The sequence below is a fragment of the Sphaeramia orbicularis genome, chromosome 17 (assembly GCF_902148855.1).
Source record: "Sphaeramia orbicularis chromosome 17, fSphaOr1.1, whole genome shotgun sequence".
In the NCBI taxonomy this organism is placed as follows: Eukaryota; Metazoa; Chordata; class Actinopteri; order Kurtiformes; family Apogonidae; genus Sphaeramia; species Sphaeramia orbicularis.
The window spans coordinates 43,151,697-43,171,005 of NC_043973.1; the positions used below are offsets into that span (position 1 = coordinate 43,151,697).

General features: G+C 36.7%; 1 protein-coding gene across 2 annotated transcripts in view; it reads right to left on the bottom strand.

Moving 5' to 3' along the window:
* slc6a9 (solute carrier family 6 member 9) overlaps positions 1-19,309 on the bottom strand; it is a 192,117-nt gene that overhangs the window by 137,940 nt on the left and 34,868 nt on the right. Inside the window, exon 1 of one of the 2 annotated variants that reach the window (XM_030159835.1) lies at positions 3,208-3,435. The exons of the other annotated variant lie outside the window; for it this stretch is intronic. Coding sequence (XP_030015695.1) covers positions 3,208-3,249 — 42 coding nt within the window. The 5' untranslated portion in view covers positions 3,250-3,435. Of the gene's footprint in view, positions 1-3,207; positions 3,436-19,309 lie in introns of those variants that run through there. 2 annotated transcript variants of the gene reach the window in all.

The following is a 19,309-nucleotide window of genomic DNA, read 5'->3' on the forward strand; positions in this document are numbered from 1 at the left end:
GCTTTTCTTTATTCCAGTTCCACATTTTTTTAAAAGATAACATTGTCCTGTATGTAAATGTACTGTAAACACGATGCACCATGAAGCAGATTTTTTGCACAAATAAAGATATTGTATCTGTAGAAATAGAATCATGTATGTCAACTCTCCATCCAAATCACTGTAAGGATTTTTTTTCCCCAACACCACATATCAGTCAGTCTGCAAAGCTTTGGCAGAAATACAATGTGTTAACAAATCTAAACTGTCCAGAATCAGCGGATTAGCACGTGGACTGGTATAGAGTTGTCAGTTCTGCACGCTGCTTTGGATAATTGTTTTCTTTCTATCTCCATGTACACAAATACACAAACACTACCTGCATATGCTGTACACAAACACCATATGCAGCTCTAAAATATCCTCAACCTTCCACCCACAACTCTATTCCATTCCTGATTTTGTGTTGTGAGCAGTTTAAGCAGCTGTTATGATAGTGTGTAGTTTGTGTGCTCAAAACATTTGTGCATATTTGTGTGTCTACCACCTTATTAAAAAAAAAAAAAAAAAAAAAAAAAAAAGGTGGCACAGTTATTTTTGTGTATTGAATAAAGCGGCCGGCGGATGTGTCTCCATTAGCTTTTTTTAATAGCTATACCAGGGGTGTCAAACTTTAGTTCAGGGGTCACATTCACCCCAATATGATCTCAAGTGGGCGGGACCAGTGAAAAAAGTTAAATTACATTATGATAATGTTTAGATCTACATGGTTTCCTTAAAAATCTGAATAACGTGAACATGAAACGTCTTAAGAAAAACAAATGCAGTTTTAACAATATTCTGCATCAGTTTATCAGTTTATCATTTACACATGTGCATTACAACTTACATTACAATTACAAATACACATAATATTGACAAAATTGCATTTACTTTTCTCAAGACATTTCACGTTGTTCATATTTCTTCAGGTTATTCACATTTTTTGTAAAAGGATAGTTTGTTCATGTAAACATTTTCGTGTAATTTTACTATTTTTACACTAAAACAAAGATAAAATCTGCAGTTGTTATTATTTATAGGTTATTATGACAGTATTTCTCTGGTCTGACCCTATTGAGATCAAATTGGTTTATATGTGTAAGTATGGAACCTGAAATTAAAAGATTTTTACACTATTGATTGTTAATTTCTTCAGTGTAATTGTAGCATTTCATAAATTCATCCAACTGGCTTGAAATATGTTAAGAAAAACAAGTGCAGTTTTAACGATATTCTGCATCAGTTTATCAGTTTATCATTTATACATGTGCATTACAATTTACATTACAATTACAAATACACAAAACATTTAGTAACAGGTAGAATATTGATGAAATTGCTTTTACTTTTCTCAAAACATTTCACGTTGTTCATATTTCTTCAGGTTATTCACATTTTTTGTAAAAAGGATAGTTTGTTCATGTAAACATTTTCATGTAATTTTACTATTTTTACACTAAAACAAAGATAAAATCTGCAGTTGTCTTTATTTATAGGTTATTACGACAGTATTTTTCTGGTCTGACCCAAATGAGATCTAATTGGTTTATATGTGTATGTAAAATGATTTTTACATTATTGATTGTTATTATCTTCAGTGTAATTTTTACATTTGGGCTTGAAATGTGTTAGGAAAAATAAGTGCAGTTTTAACAATATTCTGCATCAGTTTATCAGTTTATCATTTACACATGTGCATTACAACTTACATTACAATTACAAATACACAAAACATTTAATAACAGGTATAATACTGACAAAAGTGTCTCAAGCCATTTCACGTTGTTCATATTTCTTCAGGTTATTCCCATTTTTTGTAAAATTACAGTAATTTTACTTTTTTACACTAAAACAAAGATAAAACCTGCAGTTGTTATTATTCATAAGTTATTATGACAGTATTTTTCTGGTCTGACCCAATTGAGATCTAATTGGTTTATATGTGTATGTAAAATGATTTTTAGACTATCGATTGTTAATATATTTAGGGTCATTTTTGCATTTCACAAATTCATCCAATGGGCCAGATTGGACCCTTTGGCGGGCCTGATTTGGTCCCCGGGCCGCATGTTTGACACCTGTGAGCTAGAGGATAATTGCATGGTGTAAATAGTCTACGTCGGTAACCTCTAGGTCAGACTAAGGTGACAAAAGGTGTTAACAGAAGCGTTGAGAACGTCAGGGCAGAGAAAATGTGTCTCTGTGCATGTACTTGCCTACAGAGGTAGAGCGAGCTGACTCAGCCTTGACAGTAGCAATCGGAAACAAGAGACAAGGACTTGGCTAACAACATAATCCGGCAGCAAGGTCGGATGTGCACACACTCACAAAGACGCGCACGCACACTTTTTTGTCTTTACCTGCCATAATGGGAAGTAACTGTATATCTTATCTTAAACAGATCAGAGGATTTAATTGTGTTTCCAAGTCATTCCGGAGTTAAAACCAAGGATGTATGTGCCAAAGTGTGCGATTAAAGCGAGTTGGTGGGGTTGGAGAAAGGGGTAAGGGGTAGGGGGTAGGGGGGGGCATAAATATCAGCCTTTTCTGGACACTTCAGCTTTTCTACTCTGTCACTCTCTTTCACACACACGGCGGACCAGCCCACTTCCTTACCAACCCCATCTCTCACAGCGCTGCCCGGGCTTCCCACTGCAATTACTTATAAAAACTTTTCAGGGCCGCCACACGTGGTCGGGTTTTTAAAGAGCTGCATCCCCCTCCTCACGTGGTGCGGGGGGTATTGAGTCGTCACAGACCCCCTGAATGATCACCGAAAAATAAGGCGGCATAGACAATAGCTCGTCTTGATGAATTCAATTCTTTCAGGACCCTGTACCGTTGTCCAGGCAGCTCCGGGCAAAACAATCGTTGCTTTGATAGTCCAAGAAACACACACTCACTCAGTTGCTCTTAGAAACTCCCCTCTAAACTACTTCCGATTTAGGAGCTAAAGATGATATACATCAGACCGGAACTTGGGATATATTCAGATTTGTTATCCTTAGAAGACTTCTTTCTAAGTCTTAACAGCATCCCCCACCCCACCCCCCGGTGAAGCATGTGTAAGGAGCCGCTAAGAAGGAGGAAACATCAGCATCCTTAAGCCTCTGATAGGAGTGGGAAAACAAAACAAAAACAAAAACAAAACAACAACATAAAAACAACAGAACTGCGTGAACTGACCTGGTCTGCAGTGGAAGCAGCAGTGGTGTTCGACTCGGACATGATTTGATGCTGTGACCCAGTGGTGCTTCTCTGCTGGCCACTGTAGGCTCCTTCATTCACACCTTGCCTTTCAGTTCCGCAGCGAAAGAGGGGGGAGAAAACACAGTATACCTCCCTTTTGCCCTGGCTTGATTAATGCCTGAATTACTTTCACCTCATTTCATCTGATGGAGCTCTGCTTCCTCTCCGCCTCTTGCTCATTCGGCATGGTAGCCCACTCTCTCTCTCTCTCTCTCTCTCTCTCTCTCTCTCTCTCTCTCTCTCCCCCCTCCCTTCCTTCTGTGATTCCAGCTCTCTCTCCCTGACTTCCCTCCATCACTCCCTCCCTCTCCCCTCGGTGCTAACTTTTTACTCGCCCCTCCCTCTCTTTTCTCCCCTCACTCTTTTACTTTCTCTTTCAGCCCCCTTTTTCTATCGTATATCACCATTTCAGTAATATGCCTCCTTCTCGCCACCCCACCCCCCCTTTTTCTGAATTCCCCCACCTCCTGAAAAAAAAAAAAAAAAAAAAAAAAAAATAGACACAGGAGAGATCCACAGTCTTTTTCCTCTCTTTTTCTCTACCTCCACAATGAATAGCTCGTTGTCACTTCAGCACCTAGGCTGAATACAGAACAAGTAAGCGGGAGAGGTGGTGGTGGTGGTGGTGGTGGTGATGGAGGGTACGAGGGGGGTGTTAAACTCCTAGTTTAGCTGGCCGGAGTAAAGTGGGGGGAGGCACCCATGGGCTACCGCCAAGCTTTCTCTCTCCCTCACTTTTTCCACTAACAGATTAAAGCGGGGGGACACAAAAAAAGTGAGGAGCCCACAAGTGAGGAGCCCGCACGCCTTCCACCGGACTCCCCTGTCTGTCTCTCTTATTTCTTCCGTTTGTTTTCAGAGGCAGCTGCTGCAACTCCGCAGACCACCAACAACTTCCCTTTCAGCAGCACTTGACTCTTCCAAATCCTCGTCCGTCTCTACACCCTGACACTGCCAATAATGCCCCCCACCCCAAACCCACCCAACCCCACGCCACGTCGGACCCGAGAGAAGAGAGAGGCCGGGGCAAAGCCAAGGTCCTCCTCCTCCTCCTCCTCCTCCTTCTTCTTCGCCTCGTCCGCAACGTGTTCACAGAGTTACACCCTTTTCAAATTCAAGCGCTTCCCTCCTGAGCCTCTGTTTTGTTTTGCGCGCATTGTTGTGCCTGTTTGCCACCATATGGCTAATGGCTACCCGCAAACAAAAAGAGCGAGGAGAAAGCGAGGAAGTCGGCGTACAAGAGAAGAAAGGTATAAAAAAAAAGGGCATCACAATAAGGGCGCGATTGAGAGATCAACAAAAACATCACTCATGCAGCAGAACGAGACGACGGCTTTCAATGTGTCACTCAGCGCCAGGTCTATGACTTTACGTTGGGGCGAGTTAATGTCAAAAGTTGACAGGCAACTGGCGCTCGGCCTAATGGGTGTTTGATAGCCGGGTACAATGCCCCCTGCCGCTTGAGTGGAGGCCCTCCAGTTATGTTTAACACGAGACGAGCAACGCAAGACAGGATGCTATTCATTTGTCTATCAATTCAGAGGATTAGAATCTCACAGGGGATCTCATAAAAGGATCATTACCATATACCCGCCCTATTCAGTGTGCTGAGAGGAAGTACTAAGGGCACTGAAAACAAGTGCTCCTAACAAATAGTCACACATGTTGACTCATTTATAACAGACACAGTATTGTTTAGGAGTTACTACTTAGCGGTACTCTTGCCTTATTTCTGTCTAGCGTTTAAAAGCCCTCAGACCGCTCGCATTTTTCGAGATGTGATCGGAGCGTAAGCTTGTTTAGCAAGTTGTTTTAGGTTGTGATGGTTTGACGAAGGCAATGATAAACATCAAAACTAGATTTGCATGTTTAGGGTTCGCCCTCTGATGAACAAAAAATGTCAGTTGTTTGTTGTCTAAAAGATTCCACCTGGTAATCTTCGCTTGATGGTAAACTTTTAGTTTTTACGGCAAGTTTCGGATGCTTTTGAGCGTTCAAGTTAAAACAACATGAAACGAACGCTCTTGTTAAAAGACTCTGTAATCTCCAAAAATCCAGGCATTTTTATGATTCAGTTTTTAATCCCATCACAAAGCGAAATGTTGGTAACTTCTCTGCTGGACATTATCCTGGAAATGTTCCATCTAACGCTGCCAACCTTTTGAATGGCAAAGCAAATGCTGTCAAACCACCAAATACAATCATTACACATTATTACAGGATAGAAAAACAGTAATATCCCATGTTAATATAGGTCTGATTAACCCTCAAAGACCTAAACGATCACCAAAGACCGAGAGTATCTACTGGTCTGGAATACTTTAGAACTTTTGAACCACTAATGTTATCAACATAATGAAATAATTAAGCAAAAATGCAGTTTCTCAGCTTTTCATCGTCATCACATATGACTCCGTTGGACATACAGAGGCTCTGTAGTGAACATCTGTAGTGAACTGTCATATTCTGCAACATTAACTCAACATAGAAACCAATGTAGTGATTGTAGACACTTGTCTTTATGTTCAGTAAATAATAAATTGTGTTGGAAAAGTAATTTTTTCTTCAATTTTCTCAAATAAATAAACTAATAATATGACCTTTTATGAACATTAGGCAGAACAGGTAATGTAGCCTATGTGAAGAATGCAAATACTTGCTTTAAGTTTCCTCACGAACCTTAAAGTGGAGCAGGGTGGACGAAGTGCAATATTTGTATATTTCTACGCATCATACACATGCTGAACGTGAAACAGTATGGCAGCTCGGAGAAGCGTCACAGGTACAAAGCCAGAGTTGGAAGAACCTCCGCCTTCCCTAAGGTTTCCGATTTGGGAGCATTTCGGAATCCATTGCTCCATATACAATGCGACTGAAAGGGTTTAGGCTGAAGTTCAGACTTATTTTGCCTAACCCTACTTACAATTGACACAATGTTTCCATATGAAAACAAACAAACAAACAAAAAAAATTCAGTGTAATCATTGCTAAATATACAACAGAAGAGAATACATATTTAATTTACTTCAGGTAAATCATGTCCTTATCTCAACTACCAATATTGATCCTAGTCTTTTAAACAAGTATTTTTTAAGCCAATCCTGAGCTCTATATTTTTGAATAAGAGCTAATTTGTACATCTTTTTTAATAGTTTTAATTGTTACCTCCACCAAGGAGGTTGTGTTTTTGCCAGGGTTTGTTTGTTTGTCTGTCCGTTAGTGTGCAACATAACTCAAAAAGTTATGGACAGATTTGGATGAAATTTTCAGGGTTTGTTGGAAATGGGATAAGGAAGAAATGATTAACTTTTGGGGGTGATCCGGAAGAAATCCTGGATTCTGGATCACTTTGAAATTTTCATTAACATTGTGGTAAATGGGGCCAAAATTTTCGTTTCCCAATATCTCACTTAATTATTGACCAAAACTCATGAAATTTAACTCAGGAATTGACAATGGGGTCCTCTATCACATTTCAAAGGCTGATCCGGATCTGATCCAGAAGGCGGATTTTATCTCAATTTATATAAAAAATGGGGGTGCCCTTACTTTTTGGCCTACTGTGCCTTTAATATTAAAGGTAGAAATTTCTGACAAGCGCCATCATGTAGCTCAGTCAGTTCTGCATCGGGAGTATGCCACCAGATTTCATGTAGCTTTAATACTTAAGGAGCTAGATCCAGAAGAAAACCGCCATTGCGAGAAATGTGATTTTCGTGAATAACTACTGAACTAATAAGGATATAATTATGAATCCAGTTGCTAATGGTATGTTTTCATGGTCAAGGAATCTTAAAATATAGGTCAAATAAATATGGGACTAATATTTATGGTGGAAATCACAATATGGGGGAATTGTGCAAATCTCATGCAATTTGACTCAGGGATTTACAATGGGGTGTTCTATCAAATGGCAAAGACTGATCCGGATCTTTCAAAAAGTTATGGACAGATTTGGATGAAAATTTCAGGAAATATTGATACTGGCACAAGGAACAAATGATTAAATTTTGGTGGTGATCGGGGGGGGGGGGGGGCACTGATCTGCCTTGGCGGAGGTCTGCGCTCTCAGAGTGGGGGCACCAAGTAACAATGGAGAATATTTTAAATTATAAAATTCCAATGGACCCCCAGACTATCTACCTTGGTCTAATACCTGATGACATAATTAAAAGAGAAGACATTTACTTAAAATTTTAATTCTTGCCTGTAAAAAGGTAGTCACAAGGAACTGGTTAAAAAGTGACCCTCTACGACTACAACAATGGCTGGACATTATAGAAGAAATATACTCCATGGAAAAAGTAACATTTCAACTGAGGATTAAGATGGGAACTTTTAAGCGAAGATGGGAGAAATGGATCATATTCAAGGACAGAAATTCATGATACCAGATTGAGTATGGAAAAACTGTCGAATGTATAAGGAACAACATCCCCCTTGTTTTATTGTGCGGATTTCCACCCCCAATTTTTTTTTTTTTTTTTTTTTCTTTGTTATTTAGCATTGTTAATGCACTGTAAAAGTGATTCAAAACATGAAAATAAAGAGTATAAAAAAAATAAAAAAAAAATGCACCAAGTAATATTATAATAAACAGCGATTAATCACTTATAAAACGTTAAATGTAGAGAAAAATTCATTTGGAAACTGTCACAAATAAAATTGTGTGAGTGCAGTGTGTCTCCGTCTGCTGCTGCTGTTGCTGTGAACCCACTCTGCATATGAAGTTTAGTATTATTTTGACTCAAGCCAAGTAGGGCACAATGCTTCTTGAGAGTCATCATTTTTTCTTCGAAAGTGCTTTACTGTCATTTCCCAGGAAGCCTTGAGCAGCGTATAGCAAATGCTGGTGAAGCAGACCTGGTATGACAGTTCTTTTCCATTCAACGGCAACACAAAAACCAACAGGAATAAAAAAAAATGTATCATTTGGTTAAATGTTCTTTTTAGGTAAAATCCTGTAGTGTATTTCTATTTGCTAGTCTCTGCATGTGTGTGTTAGCAGTGAATTACACACATGGTTTCCTTTGTGTGACGCTGTCGGGTTTTACACATAGACGACCGAGGGATGTGTTGGGGTTTTTTCTGTCTAAGATAAGATTCATTACATGGTGCAGGTTGGAGTTATTACTTCCTAGACAACACTTCTATGCCCTAAAAGTGTCTGCTGACCTCATTTTAGGTCAAACCTTTACGAAAGCCTTAACACACCCACACAGACACACAAGTCCAATCGAATCATGCAGGCATTAAGTGCAGAGGCCTATCAGTGAAAACTCGGTATGAATTTGGCCGGGACAAACAATTCCTAAAATAAATTGTTGTTGTGGCTGCAGCTGGCTGTTTGTGGAGAAAGTGTGTGTGTGGGGGGGCATGTTTCGTTAAGTAATTGCTCTATTATGTTCGGTCATTTCACTCTAATTAAAGGAGCACAGATGATGATGCTGTTGTTGCTAATAACAGCGACTTGTTAAAATTCTCACTTTTTTTTTTTTTTTTTTTTATGAGTGATTTAAATTTAAATACAAATGGCCTGTGAGATAAACACAAAAAAATATATATATCACACCACGTAGGTTTACTGCTTCAAAGACACTGAAACCAATTGATGTTACTGACACCGAAGAGCCTGAAATGCACCTCCCTGTCCTCCTACTGCAGACAGGCATGTGCTGTCGCTCTGCTGGCATGTTTATTACAGATTGAGCTGCTAAAATTAAACTTAAAGCATTTTCTTATGAGTTCTTTTGAGCTGGATTTGATCACCTTAAGTCGTCTATCCCTGACTTTCCTTAATAATCATCAACCACTGATGATCTGGACCAGTAAGACGTTCTCATCTTAACCCACAAAGACCCAGTGTTACTTTTGTGGCAGTTCTAAAATATTTTTTTCTCTATATTTAACTTTTCTTAAAGGGGTCATATTTTGCTAAACCCACTTTTATTAGTCTTTGGTTCATTACTGTAATTTTAATACCTGGATACATGAGCTTCTGATGAGTACATTTTGCCACGTGTGCGATCAAGATGAATCTGTGTATCATTCGTTCATTCGTTTTTCAATTTAAAACCAAAAATCAAAAAACACTTGTTTTTTTTGTTTCTCATTTTCAAAACCACAATGAAAAACAGATAATGGTTCGTTTTTCCATTTCCCGATTTTGTGCTCAAATGAAAAAATGGAAAAAACAGATAACGCCCGTTTCATCCCATTTTGCTATTTTCAATATAGTTAAGTTGTCTGACCCGGAAATAGTCATGACTAGGGGAAAAAATAAACAAATGGAATTTTCCGAATTAATGAGATACTGTTTTCTGAAAAAAAATCATTCTAATTTTTAATTTTTTGTGTGAATGCAATATGCTTCCGTACGTATCAAATAGCTGCTTAATTATAGCAGAATATTCCTCCAGTCCGGCCATGATTCCGTTTGTTTATTTTTTCCCTAGTAATGACTACTTCCGGGTCAGACGAACTGAACTATATTAAAAATAGCAAAACGGGATGAAACGGGCATTATCCATTTTTTCCATTTTTCATTTGAGCACAAAATCGGGAAATGGAAAAATGACCTGTCATCAGTTTTTCATTCTGGTTTTGAAAATGAAAAACAAAAAAACTAGTTGTTTTTTTATTTTTGGTTTTAAATTGAAAAACAAATGAACGAATGATACACGGATTAAGATGAATCCTGTATTCATAATAAATGAAAATGACTTGACCAATAAAAAAATAATAGTAAAAAAGGTTAAAGGGGTCATATTTTGCTAAACCCACTTTTATTAGTCTTTGGTTCATTACTGTAATTTTAATACCTGGATACATGAGCTTCTGATGAGTACATTTTGCCACGTGTGCGATCAAGATGAATCTGTGTATCATTCGTTCATTCGTTTTTCAATTTAAAACCAAAAATCAAAAAACACTTGTTTTTTTTGTTTCTCATTTTCAAAACCACAATGAAAAACAGATAATGGTTCGTTTTTCCATTTCCCGATTTTGTGCTCAAATGAAAAAATGGAAAAAACAGATAACGCCCGTTTCATCCCATTTTGCTATTTTCAATATAGTTAAGTTGTCTGACCCGGAAATAGTCATGACTAGGGGAAAAAATAAACAAATGGAATTTTCCGAATTAATGAGATACTGTTTTCTGAAAAAAAATCATTCTAATTTTTAATTTTTTGTGTGAATGCAATACGCTTCCGTACGTATCAAATAGCTGCTTAATTATAGCAGAATATTCCTCCAGTCCGGCCATGATTCCGTTTGTTTATTTTTTCCCTAGTAATGACTACTTCCGGGTCAGACGAACTGAACTATATTAAAAATAGCAAAACGGGATGAAACGGGCATTATCCATTTTTTCCATTTTTCATTTGAACACAAAATCGGGAAATGGAAAAATGACCTGTCATCAGTTTTTCATTCTGGTTTTGAAAATGAAAAACAAAAAAACAAGTTGTTTTTTTGTTTTTTTATTTTTGGTTTTAAATTGAAAAACGAATGAACGAATGATACACGGATTAAGATGAATCCTGTATTCATAATAAATGAAAATGACTTGATGACCAATAAAAAAATAATAATAAAAAGGTCAAAGGGGTCATATTTTGCTAAACTCACTTTTATTAGTCTTTGATTCATTTATTTGTGTATTTGGACCCTAATAGTTCATAAAGTTTGAATTTGAACCCTCCAGGTGCTGCAAAGCTAGCTTTATATTCATTCCGGCAAAAATCGAATGAATTTCTTCAACCAGTTTCAATTCCTGCTTAATTTTTTACGTTTTATAACTAGTTACATCACGACATTTGCACATATAAGATCAAGACTTCCAACGAACATTTCTCCGAGTACGACATAATTGTTTATCAGCAGCAACGGTTATAGTAAAATCTGAAAATATGTCCAAACTTTGAGTCGATTACCTAAAATGTTCAGTTGTTGGTTGTATTAACCTCTCAGCTGGCATATTTGTTTCTGTACATGAACTTTGACACCATGGCAACGTGGCCATATTGTTTATCTGTCGCCAGGTAAGCCACTTGATTCTATGAGTCTATGATTCTGGGCATAGCAACGTGATTGGCCATTGGGAGGCCACTGTATTCCAAAATTACTAATATCTCCTAAAATATTGGTCCTATCAACTTGCCATTTTTGCTAATCTGTTCCTTGACCAAAAATATATAAGTATACCAAACTGCAGCAGTCAGCTCTTTCCGGATTTTGTGCGATGCCCGAGACACACACATAGAGTCCACTTCCCTTTTATAATATAGATAATATTATCCTTTGTATTTTGCATTTTTTCAGTGAAAATCATGTTTTTTTCCTAGATTTAATGTGCTTATCATGTAGATGTTAATAAAAGCTCAGATTAAAGTTGAGGATTTGTAGTGCCACGTTATGTAACAATGGTGCAATATGTAATAATGTAACAATTTTTCACCTCATTCTGTAATAACGCACATTTTGTAATGAAATTCTTGAACACATTTTGTAATAAAATTCGTAAACTTTTGTAAAAACGTATTACATATTGTGTCTTCCACATTTCAGTGTACCAGTAATACTTAAATAGTGTAGCTTTTGTCCCTAGCTTGCAAACACATTCTCAGTTATAATGAATAGAGTTACATTTGATTTAGGTTTGACCAATGAAATATCCTACTAGTTTTTTTTGTTTTTTTTTTGTTTTTTTTTTAATGAATTCTGGAAATGCTAAATGTTGTTTTGCTGGTATGATGGGTTTTCCAATCAAGGCATCAATTTTGATGGTTTGTTACATAATGCACCAAATTATTACATTTCCTTTAAAAAAAAATAAAGTGCTACACCTGCATCTTGTAATAACTGTTGCAATATGTAATAAGTTACTACAAAATGCGTTCAAGAATTTTATTACAAAATGCAGCGTTATTACATAATGAGGTGAACAATTATTACATTATTACATATTGTACCGTTATTACATAATCCAACACTACAGGGTTATTGTATCAAAAACAGAGAGAATTCAATAAAAAGTGACTTTTTCAGCGACAATATTAATAATTGAACTTAAAACAAGTGTCTCCATCCACTGTCATTTATCAAACTCCATGGGTTTTACTGGTGAATCAATGTTATAGATGATGGTGGTGTTTCCATGGTAACTACGGAGCCTCTGAACGTCCAAATGGGACATATCTGATGACCATGAAATAACAACAAACTGTGTTTTACACCAGTTATTTACATGTATTGATAGGATTAATGGATCGACAGGTATTAAACATTTTAGATCAGTAGATGCTTTTGGTTACCAGTGGATGTTTGGGTGTTTATAGGTTAATCCTCTCTTACTATTTTTTCATAGCGGGCTTGAACAAATGTGCCATGTCAGATTCAGCGAATGCTCCTACCTTAAGGTAACTGTGTAAATGACCCACTTAATAATGAATGCCGCATGCGTGAAATGGAGCGTGTGTTCGGGGGAATTGCAAATTAGTATAATAACACCCCGGTAATAACAAATAAGGCTATGAATCCTTCCTCGTATATGTTCTTCTACCAAAGAATGAAAGAATTTCACAGTGAAACCTGAAATGATAAAAAAAAATTACTATTATGTTACAGTAGTCAGTGGCGTGTTAACAGACAAGCGAGGTGATGTGATAGAAATAAAGGAAACCATCTACAAAAAAAAGTGTTTTATGACAAATATGAATAAGACTAAAGAAACAGGATCCTCATTAGCCTTTAAGTTAGAATAGGATCCTCAGGATAATCCACATTTTACCTCTCAGCCCTATAAATGAAGAAAAACATGAATGTAACGGCCAATAAAATATAAAAAGAAACCTGTAAATCCCATCGTACTGACAATATAGTAGGTGCATTCATTTTGCATGAGCTAAAAAAAAGAATGTAGACTCTAAATCACTAAATCACAACAGATATGAACCTCTTACACCTTTGTATCTTACAAAAAAAAAAAAAAAAAAAACTTCCAGCATGAGGAATTTGTTGAAGTGTAAAGAAAATTCCTGCCTCTCCAAGGAGACATCATTTCGGAAAACATTATATAACAGTTCATGTCAAGAGATAAGTAATTTTTTTTTTTTTTTTCTGTGAATTACGTCATCATTTACACGTTTGTCAGTTTAAAAGGTCATTTTACAAGTCCATAAAGCTGTATTTTCTGTTTAAGTATCAGTGAATTTCATAAATAGAAAGACTAGATCACTATACTTAAGGTGGTTTTTGCCTCTTTTAATACTTTCTTTACCTACCTCATGAAAAAACAGGTAAAATATGTCAAGATAAGTGCCATTTTGCTGTTGGTAACAGGTGTGATGTGAGATGAGAAATACAGTCCACTGAGCTATTTCACAAAAACTAGATATTTTACTTTCTTTGCCACACATTGCAAATATCTTGACTTGTTTTTAAGTAGACAAATGTGACAATGTGTAATATGTAGATGATGGCACAAGTCAAATGGGATCACAGAATTATTTGTCTCGCCGTAACTGTTCCAAAGTTAGCTCCGATAGGGTATTTAACTGTTCTATGGGTTTAAGTTGTGGTACCTTTTCTTAACCCATAAAAACCCAAAAATCATCTACTCATCTATAATGTTTAATACCTGTTGAGCCACTAATTCTATACACGTAAATAATACAGTTTGTCATCTTTCATGGCCATCAGATATGACCCATTTGGACTTTCAGAGGCTCTGTAGTTACCGTGGAAACACTGTCATCTTCTACAACATTGATTCACCAGTAAAACCCATGGAGTTGGATCAATGACAGTGAATGGAGACATTTAGTTTATGCTCAGTGAATGATATTTTGCAGAAAAAGTCACTTTTTCTTCATTTTTTTCGTAACCATTGTTTTTGATGACTTTTGATGTTCTAATAATTTCTTCCACGACTGTATCTCCATTAATCGTAATATTATCCTCTCCATTTAGCATATTTTCTGCGAAAATCAGGTATTTTCCAATATTTCATTTCCTAATCATGTACTTTAATCATCATGCTGGCATTACATTTGGGGGTTATTATACCAAAAACAGAGAAAACTTAAGAAAAAGTAACTTTTTCAGTAAAATCTATCATTAACTGAACACAAACCAAGTGTCTCAGGTAATAGTTTCCATATACATATACACCTTAACCCATGAAGACCCAGTGCTACTGTTGTGGCAGTTTCAAAATAAATTTTTCTCTCGATTTAACCTTTTTTAAGTGATTTACAGTCGTGGAAAAAATTATTACACCACCCTTGTTTTCCTCAATTTCTTGTTCATTTTAATGCTCGGTACAACTAAAGGTACATTTGTTTGGACAAATATAATGAGAACAACAAAAATAGCTCATAGTAGTTTAATTTCAGAGCTGATATTTATCCATTTTCCATGGTTTTCTTGATAATAACTAAAATCTCTTCAGTTCTTACATCAATATCTATGGCATTGTACTGACAAAAACAGTGCTTTTAGACATTCCGTGTTTTCTTTTCTGTCTGTTTTAGTCACATGATACACACAGGAGTTAGTACTTCATTGCATAACTATTGTTTTTGTTGACTTTTGATGGTCTAATATTTTTTTTCGTGACTGTAAATGGAAACTATTACCTGACTTATACTAGTGGTTGCTTAACCTCCTGAGACCCAGCAATACATTTTTGTCCTCTGTAGGGGACAAAAGTTTGACAGTCTTACTTAAAAAATGCTGTCCATTGCAAAGGACATTCTATTAAATAAATACATACATTTTTAAAAATGTATCTGAAAAAAATGTTGCATTATGCAGTTTCTAATCAAGACAATTGTTTAATGTAAACAAACTAAAAATTTCCCTTTCCTGGGTCTCAGGAGGATAAAGTTAATCAATAATAATATTGTATCACAATTAATGATCAAATCTGTTTTTTCTCAGACTGTATTACAAGTAAATGGTGAGAAATCACTTCAAAAAAGATAAACAGAGAGAAAAAAAACATTTGGAAACTAACACAGAAGTAGCACTGGGTATTTATGGGTTAAAATGGAAGTATCAATGATAAACTCAATGTATGATGTAATTGTTGGGAGTAAAACTTTAATTCATTAATGCTTAATCAATACCGTGACTAAATCCATGTTTTTGTCTGTTAACATTACATAAAAGTATCTGAATACTAAATTTCCGTGCATACTTCATGGAAAACACTCATCTGACTGTACCACACATGTCTAAGCTTTAATGTGTGCAGCAGACAAATCTCTTATTACCAAGAATACCGCGGATAGAGACAATCAACAAAGACGTCTGGGACAAAGTCAGACGCTGATAAGGTCAGAATGGATCTTCTCTCTCCTTTACAGAGATGCCAACATCCATTACAGGTAAGCCTCAGGGCAAACACAGGAATTAAGGATCTTAAACCAAATCACTGAACATACAAGAGAGCGAGAAATAAGAGAAAAAAACATTAGAGTAAAGACTAAAGAAGCCTCCTTTCCTCTTTCCATTTTAAGCTCCACTTCTGCCAAACCAATATCCTCAGTGATGACCAGAACAAATACGCAGTAATGTGAAGATTAGTGTAGTTGGGCTTTCACATATGCTCACTAGGCGTATTAACCGGGCATTTAAATCAGGTAATAACATGCAACCGAAGCGTGGTTTTAAGCTGCAATTGGGAGACAGCTCGGAGTTTTAGCCATAAAACCAGACACTGAGGCACATGACAGTAAAATATCAGAAAATGTAAGCACTATTGAAGAGCGCTGTAGGGAATCTATACAGGTTAAATCTGTTAACACCTCTGTAAGCCTTAGAATTAACCTCAGGAATACAGACACTGGTGTATTATTTCCATTACAGAAAATGCACAGTAGAAAATTATTAAAACTAGAAAAGCACTCTGAGAGCGCAGACCTCCACCAAGGCAGATCAGTGCCCCCCCCCCCCCCCCGATCACCACCAAAATTTAATCATTTGTTCCTTGTGCCAGTATCAATATTTCCTGAAATTTTCATCCAAATCTGTCCATAACTTTTTGAAAGATCCGGATCAGTCTTTGCCATTTGATAGAACACCCCATTGTAAATCCCTGAGTCAAATTGCATGAGATTTGCACAATTCCCCCATATTGTGATTTCCACCATAAATATTAGTCCCATATTTATTTGACCTATATTTTAAGATTCCTTGACCATGAAAACATACCATTAGCAACTGGATTCATAATTATATCCTTATTAGTTCAGTAGTTATTCACGAAAATCACATTTCTCGTAATGGCGGTTTTCTTCTGGATCTAGCTCCTTAAGTATTAAAGCTACATGAAATCCGGTGGCATACTCCCAACATAACTCAAAACTCAAAAAGTTATGGACAGATTTTGATGAAATTTTCAGGGTTTGTTGGAAATGGGATAAGGAAGAAATGATTAACTTTTGGGGGTGATCCGGAAGAAATCCTGGATTCTGGATCACTTTGAAATTTTCGTTAACATTGTGGTAAATGGGGCCAAAATTTTCGTTTCCCAATATCTCGCTTAATTATTGACCAAAACTCATGAAATTTAACTCAGGAATTGACAATGGGGTCCTCTATCACATTTCAAAGGCTGATCCGGATCTGATCCAGAAGGCGGATTTTATCTCAATTTATATAAAAAATGGGGGTGCCCTTACTTTTTGGCCTACTGTGCCTTTAATATTAAAGGTAGAAATTTCTGACAAGCGCCATCGTGTAGCTCAGTCAGCTCCGCATCGGGAGTATGCCACTGGATTTCATGTAGCTTTAATACTTAAGGAACTAGATCCAGAAGAAAACCGCCATTACGAGAAATGTGATTTTCGTGAATAACTACTGAACTAATAAGGATATAATTATGAATCCAGTTGCTAATGGTATGTTTTCATGGTTAAGGAATCTTAAAATATAGGTCAAATAAATATGGGACTAATATTTATGGTGGAAATCACAATATGGGGGAATTGTGCAAATCTCATGCAGTTTGACTCAGGGATTTACAATGGGGTGTTCTATCAAATGGCAAAGACTGATCCGGATCTTTCAAAAAGTTATGGACAGATATGGATGAAAATTTCAGAAAATATTGATACTGGCACAAGGAACAAATTATTAAATTTTGGTGGTGATCGGGGGGGGGGGGGGGCACTGATCTGCCTTGGCGGAGGTCTGCGCTCTCAGAGTGCTTTTCTAGTTATCATTATATTTGTCCAAACAAATGTACCTTTAGTTGTACCAGGCATTAAAATGAACAAGAAACTGAAGAAAACAAGGGGTGGTCTAATCATTTTTTTGGTGACTGTATAGCTGCCTTGGCTTTCAATCTAAAGTCACAAAGACAGTTAATGGAACAAACAGTTTAAAGGCAAGTATAAAACTACTAACTGAAACATTTTACTCACTGTAGCTTCTTTTTCTTATAATTCAGACTGTGTATATTTAAGAGCATGAAGTTTAAAGATGAATATATTCCTTGTGTAAGAGGAGGAAAGGTGTTTTGGTGTCTGTTGGAAGAGGACTTTGCGTCTCTCTGAAACAAAGACAGAAGAATGAATCTCCTTGAGTTTCAGTTCTTTCCACTTCATCTTCTGTCTCATGCTTTTCTCTTTTCAGAACACTCTTATCTGCACCGACTTGACTCTTAAATATCACGTCCATGAAAGCGTCATCTCTCTGTCACCACTCTCTCAGGAGTTGAAACTGCTTTCTGATGTGAAAGGCCAATGAAATGCAATCATTAAGACTTGCAAAAACTGGACGTTTGTGCACAAAGTTGTTTCGAATGGAAAACTGTCAATCCATCTGTCCAAACCACAACATAAGTACGAAAAAAGAAGTGAGGATGAGTTTAACCTTCCATTCGTGCAGTGCAAATCATCTCTACTTTTTCATTATATCTGATGAAACTTTTTCTGAATCTACGGCAAAGACGCTGTTAACTTTTGGAATAGTTTTTTGTCACATGAACCAGTTGAACGCTACAACACGGCAAATACTCTCTGCTTTCACAAAATAGACGTTTCCTGATGTTTACTCAAGTCCAGTTCAAACAAAGCTACAATAGTTGAACAAATAAGAATTTTACGCAACTTGTAGTCTGCTTTGAAGTGAGTGCATACATGTGCATGTGCAGTGAAGAAAAAGACGAACAAACTCCATCGCTGAGGTCAAGCAAACACAAATGTCAACTCAAAACAGGCGTTATATAGAATATATAGAGCTGGATCGATCTGGACCGCAATGCTCTCCTCCAATCACAGAACACAGTGAGGACGGCGAATAACACGCAGTGAAAGGACATGCATTTGGAGGAGAGGAAGGTGTTGCCACCTTTTGAAGAAAAGTTGCTAATGGGATTTTAAAAGTTGCTGCCCCCCCCGACTACCTCTCAACCACCTACTGTGCAATCAATATTTACTTCTTCTGCGCAACATCATTCAGACCACAATACTACAGGGGTTGGACAAAATAATGAAAACACCTTAAAAAAAATAAACAAAATATAATTTAATATGGTGTAGGTCCGCCTTTTGCGGCAATTACAGCCTCAATTCTCCGAGGTATTGATTCATACAACTTGTGAATTGTTTCCAAAGGAATTTTAAGCCATTCTTCAGTTAGAATACCCTCCAACTCTTTTAGAGACGATGGTGGTGGAAATCGACGTCTTACTTGAATCTCTAAAACTGACCATAAATGCTCAATAATGTTGAGGTCTGGGGACTGTGCTGGCCATACGAGATGCTCAACTTCATTAGAATGTTCCTCATGCCATTCTTTAACAATTCTAGCTGTATGGATTGGGGCATTATCATCTTGAGGTGAAGGTGTTTCCATTATTTTGTCCAACCCCTGTATATGTAAATTTATATGGGTATGTAAACTTTAGATCAGGGTCATTTGGATAGTTTCTGTTGTCTGTATGATCTAAAAAGAGCAAACACAGTTGTTTGATAATAAACGGTAATAAATGACAATGATAAATGTTCAGAAGCTTTGTAGTGAA